General features: G+C 43.4%; 1 protein-coding gene across 7 annotated transcripts in view; it reads left to right on the forward strand.

Moving 5' to 3' along the window:
* The window catches only part of Pank2 (pantothenate kinase 2), a 37,894-nt gene that overhangs the window by 25,539 nt on the left and 6,905 nt on the right, over window positions 1–5,450 (forward strand). For all 7 annotated transcript variants that reach the window (XM_029468873.1, XM_021157020.2, XM_021157019.2 and 4 more), the window contains one exon: window positions 1,430–1,553. In XM_029468873.1, the coding sequence (XP_029324733.1) occupies window positions 1,430–1,553 (124 nt within the window). The remainder of the gene's footprint in view (window positions 1–1,429; window positions 1,554–5,450) is intronic.

Genomic DNA, 5,450 nt, shown 5'->3' on the forward strand with positions numbered 1-5,450 from the left:
AGTACACTGTAGCTGTCTTCAGACACTGCAGAAGAGGGCGTCAGATCTCATTACGGATGGTTGTGAGCCACCATGTGGTTGCTGGGATTTGAACTCCAGACCTTTGGAAGAGCAGTCGGGTGCTCTTACCTGCTGAGCCATCTCACCAGCCCGGAAGTCTTTTTCTCTGTCTTCCTCATGCTGTTTTTGAGTCAGGATTTCACTGTGAAGCCCAGGTCTGTCTTGGTCTCTCAGATGCTGAGATGCTGGCCTGTGCCACCATGCTTAGCTTGGGCCTTTCTATATTTTATTTTGTTTATTTAGGTATGTAGTTTTTAAAAATAATTACTTTTATGTGTATGGGTGTTTTACCTGAATTTATATCTGTGCAACATGTGTGTGCCAGGTACCCATGGAGACTAGAAGAGGGCATCAGATTTCCTAGGACTGAAATTAAATACTTACAGACACTTAGCTGATATGTGGGTTCTGGGAATTGAAAGGGTCCTCTGGAAGAGCAGTCAGTCAGTGCCACTGAGCCAGGTTTCCAGCTCCCCTACGTATGCAATTTTTGTATTTTTGTGTTAGAGCACATGTGTTTTCTGTTTTGTTCTGTTTTTGAGTCCAGGTCTCACTATGTAGCCCTGTCTGGCCTGTAACTTGCTATGCAGACCAGTCTCTCCTTAGCCTCTCAGAAATCTATCTGCCTCTGTCTCTTCAGTGCCAGTTAAAGGTGTGCACCACCATGCCCAGCAGAGGACTTGGTTTTTAATAATAGAAAAGGCATTCATGTGCAAGTACTTACTTGCTGGGAAATAGGCACTGGATAAATAAGCTAGATTATGCATTTTTGGCAGCATTTGATCACTGGTCATCTTTTCCTTATTCTTGTCCTTGGATTTGGGTCACAGTTACTATTGTAGCCCTTCTACTGGTCAAGAAATTTGAAGTCTTTTATTTACTTTCTAGGGCAGCCTGGAACTTTAGTAGCCACTGTGCCTCAGCTGTTTTGTACTTTGTGTGCTGATCAAATGAGTTTTCTATAATAGATGTAACTGTGACTGTCTGAGTAGAACAGTTGCACAGTAGGGATGACCTGCCAGTAAGGCATGTCTTCCTGGAACACTCTGTCGGTAGATCAGGCAGTGCTACCTTTCGGAAATTGTACTGAATGCTGCTTGGATAGGGAACTATCTGGTACCAAAGCTGAATTTTAGTACCTGACAGGGAATGCTACCTGTTCATTTAGAGTGTAATTTGTAGGCTTTTTTTTTTTTTTTAATTTTTTTTTTTTTAAACTGAGTTCCTTTCAGTGGATGCTCCCATCATTCTGTAATAAAACATAGAAAGACTTGATGTAAAGTCATTTTATCATAGTAAAGTAACATTGAAGTTCTCTTGGACTGTGTTGCCTTTGTTTCAGCAGTGAAATGTTTTTCTTCCACCACAGTTTTGGAAACATGATGAGCAAGGAGAAGAGAGAGGCGGCCAGTAAGGAGGATCTTGCCAGAGCAACTTTGATCACCATCACCAACAACATTGGCTCCATAGCAAGAATGTGTGCCCTTAATGAAGTAAGGGCACATGAGATTGTTCTGTTCACTCTAGGGAAATGCTGACCTTCCTAAATGGGTCCTACCCCCACCTTACAGTGTCTATCTTCTTAAAATGTGCCCAAATGTAGTTATATGGGGTAGACTTGAAATGTGAACTTTACACTCTTCAGATTCCTCTTCTTCTTCATTGATTGTCCTCCCATTCCCCACCATACTCCTTGTCTCTTCCTGAAGATAAGCACTGCTGCAAGAGGTGAATGGTTTCTTTGAGGAGAATTCTAGAGGGGCCAAGGAAGAAGGCCAGTCTTGAGCTACGGATGGGCTGAATGATGGGTCACAATGGTGACTAGATGTTTGCTGGGTGCTGTTGAGGTGTGGACAGGAAGCCACAGGAAGCCACTGGAGCTGGGAGAAGACTGAGCGGTCAGAGGAAGGCCCACCTTGGTTCTTCTCCACCTCAGCAGAGCTGTCTTCGTGCTTTCAGCTTCTTTACAGTGCTGCCTTGTAGCATTCAGGTCAAGCAGCATTGTACAGGGCTATGAAAGAACCAAGAATGGGCTGCCCTTAGGGAAAGAGGATCTAGGATCTAGTTGGTGCAGCTTATGGCTTGTCCCTATTTATACACTTTGGTTTACAATTATTCTTTTAATAATATAGGCATGTGCCTTAAAAAGAGACCTCAAGACCTAAAAGGATTTGTCTAAATTTTAATTTAGAAGTTATTAAACACCAGATTTAAAAAATTCCATCTTCATTTGAATAACATCACTCATATGTTTGCTTTCCTGAGCTTAAGTATCAAAAATTTTTAGTTGTTGTGCATACATTTTATGCTTTTAATTGAAATACATGGCTTGTGGCTACATTTTGTGTATGTGAATACATGTGTATACATGGTAGGTGTGGAGGTTAGAGGTCAACCTAGGGTGTTCCTCAGGTTCTGTCTACCTTGTTTGTTTTATTTGATTTTGGTTTTGGTTTTGGCTTTTTGAAACAGGTTTTCTCTGTGTAGGCCTGGCTATCCTGGAAGTTCCTTTGTATACTAGACTGGCCTCCAGCTCAGACTTGTGTGCTTCAGTTTCCCAAGTGCTGGGGTTAAAGGTGTGTATCACCACTGCCTGGCTTTTTATTTTTAAACTGGTTAAGGACCTCAAACTCCTAGAGACCTTGCTGTGTCTGCTTCCCTAGTGCTGGGATTAAAGGTGTATGCCACAATGCCTGATTCACCTTAGTTTTTGGGACAAGGTCTCTCACTGGTTGAAACTTGATTAGGCTGGGTGACTGTCCAGTGAATCCCTAGGATCTGCCTGCCTCGATTTCTAGCGCTGGGATTATAAATGTGCCAATGCTACTGCTTTCCTATGTGGACTCAGGGGAATTCCACTCAGCCTCGTGTTCACATGGAAGCACTTTGCTGACTAAGCTATCTCCTGAGGTCATGACTGTATATTTGATCAGATTCTTATTTTGTCATAATTATTCAAATAGAGCTGGGCATTTGGTTTCTTGGAAGTAGGGACTGTGGTAAGTATTTAGAAGTATGAGCCTGCTCTTTGGCTGTTTTATTCTTGATACGGGGCTTTCTTGGGAGCAAACCTTGTGATCCTACATCATGATTGTACTTAATGAATCCTAGGAGGTTACCGAGGGGTTTGCACAGGTGTGTGCCCATTCAGAGCAGCATCTTTAGCATTGATGGCTGGACAGCTTTACTGATGCTGTGGGTGGAATTTCACTCTGTTAAACAGCTGTAAGATTTTGCTTTCTTGGTTCACAGATGGTGAATTGTTTTTAACTGTCACATACCTTGCATAATTTGCTATTTTGTGTCATGTCCTGTTTGGGTAAGTTTTCTCCTTGCTCTGACCAAATCCATGACAAAAGTCACTTAGGAGCAGGATTTACTTTGGCTGACAGGTGAGAGTATAGACTGTCATGGTAGGGAAGGCATGGTGGTAGTCACTTGGGGCAAAGTGTGACGCTGTTTATTTATATCTGAATATGCTAGGGAACAGATGAATGCTGGCTCTCAGCTGGCATGTCTCTTTTTCCCTTTTTTTCAGTGTAGGATGGTATTACCACATTCAAGGCAAGTCGTTTTAATTACTCCTCTACACAAGACACAGCCAAAGGTCTGCCACACTAATGCTCTGGGTGCTCCCTACTCCAGTTATGCTGACAACCAGTATTGCCCATCTCAAACTTATCCCTTGTTAACTTGGCATCATATACCTCACTTTAATACTCGACTTCTCACTGCTAGTGTCTCATTTTGTCATCATCAGAGTACATGCTGTCTGAGTGTCCACAGTCTGTCTGCCACATTACATGTGCTCCTCAGCAACTAGTTTTGTCTTTCACTGAACCTTCTTCTACCCCAGATCTTCCGCCTACTTTGATGTTTTTGGTTTTTGTTGTCATTGTGTTGTTTTTGGACCACTGCATTTAATTGGAGTTGCTTGCATAGGTAGGGCATTGTTTACTTGAGTAAGGCAACTTGGTTCTGAAGCTGGACATAGAGAACCATGCCTTTAATCCTAGCACTCAGGTAGCAGAGATAGGCAGATCTCTGAATTCCAGGTTAGCCTAGTCTACAGTGCGAGCTCTAGGCTAGCTGGGAGTACATAGTAAGAATGTATCTTAAGAAAACAAAGCAAAACAAAGTTTGTTATGAGACTTCCATAATTGAATAATATTGAGGTTCTATAAAAATCAAAACCCAAAGTACACCTTCCAGTACAGTGAGGCAGAGTAAACATTTTAGTCCATATGGAGAAACAGGAGCATAGCGAGGAGATTACAGACTGTGGGCTCATGATGACATCATTTAGGCTCCAGCAGGCTTTCCTAGTTCTCTTTCAGCTGTTGTTGGTGGCAGGTGTAGTTTCTCTCTTGAGTTGACTTCACATGGAGTCTATAGTTTTCCTTGGCAAATAACCCATGTTCCTGGCATCTCCAATCTTTTCAAAGTCTACATTGCCTTTTAGACTTTACATTCAACCCTGTCCCATATTGCTTGACCCCATTAGCTGTCTAGAGCCTTGGTGACGCCATCACTCTTGTATCCTTTAAAAACATTACATACTGATATAGTGGGTGTGTTGTGTTTTATAAGAAGAAAAGAAGTGTATGTTTGGTGGAGGCATAGTATGGTGGGGGGGAGGGGGTACCTCTGTGGGCCCATGCTGAGGCATCCTTTCCCTCTGAGGTACCAGTCTCAGATGGTAGAGTATAGAATAGAGGTTATTTAGGACATGGGGAGGGGAGTTGAGGGAGTGGTGGAGACAGAAAGGCAGAGGTGGGTGGAGAGTGTAGCGGAAGAGAGGCCAGCCATGAGCACTTGGAGAGAGAGGGAGGAGGGGGTTGGGGAGAGACAGGGAAGAGGGTAAGGGAGCAGGAGCAAGAGAGTGAGGAGGGGGCAAGCAGCGCCTTTTATAGTGGGTCAGGCATACTTAGCTATTGTCAGGTAACTGTGGGGCAGAGCCTAGATGAAATGCCAACAGTGTGTGCTTGTGTTTGTATGCCAGAGGTTGTGTTAAGTCAGGACAGCTTTTGGGAATTTGTTCCATCCTCTTACCATGTGGAATCAAACTTGGCTTATTAGGCCTGATGACAAACACTTTACTACTGAGCTATCTTACCAACCTAACTCTGAGATTGTGATGCCTGCAGAACAGTACCATGGTGCCTCAGCATGCTGCCTGCAGCTCCAGATGTAACTGTTATAACAGTGACAGGCCAGGCCTCTGGGAGTCTGAACCTAGGAAAACACTGCCAGCACTTTGGAGCAAGGTGTCACTAATTTGTTTGGGTAGTATTTTGTTTGTTTGTTTTTTGGTTTTTCAAGACAGGGTTTCTATCTATAGCCCTGGCTGTCCTGGAACTCACTCTGTAGACCAGGCTGGCCTCGAACTC

Source organism: Mus caroli, chromosome 2, assembly GCF_900094665.2.
Source record: "Mus caroli chromosome 2, CAROLI_EIJ_v1.1, whole genome shotgun sequence".
NCBI lineage: Eukaryota > Metazoa > Chordata > Mammalia > Rodentia > Muridae > Mus > Mus caroli.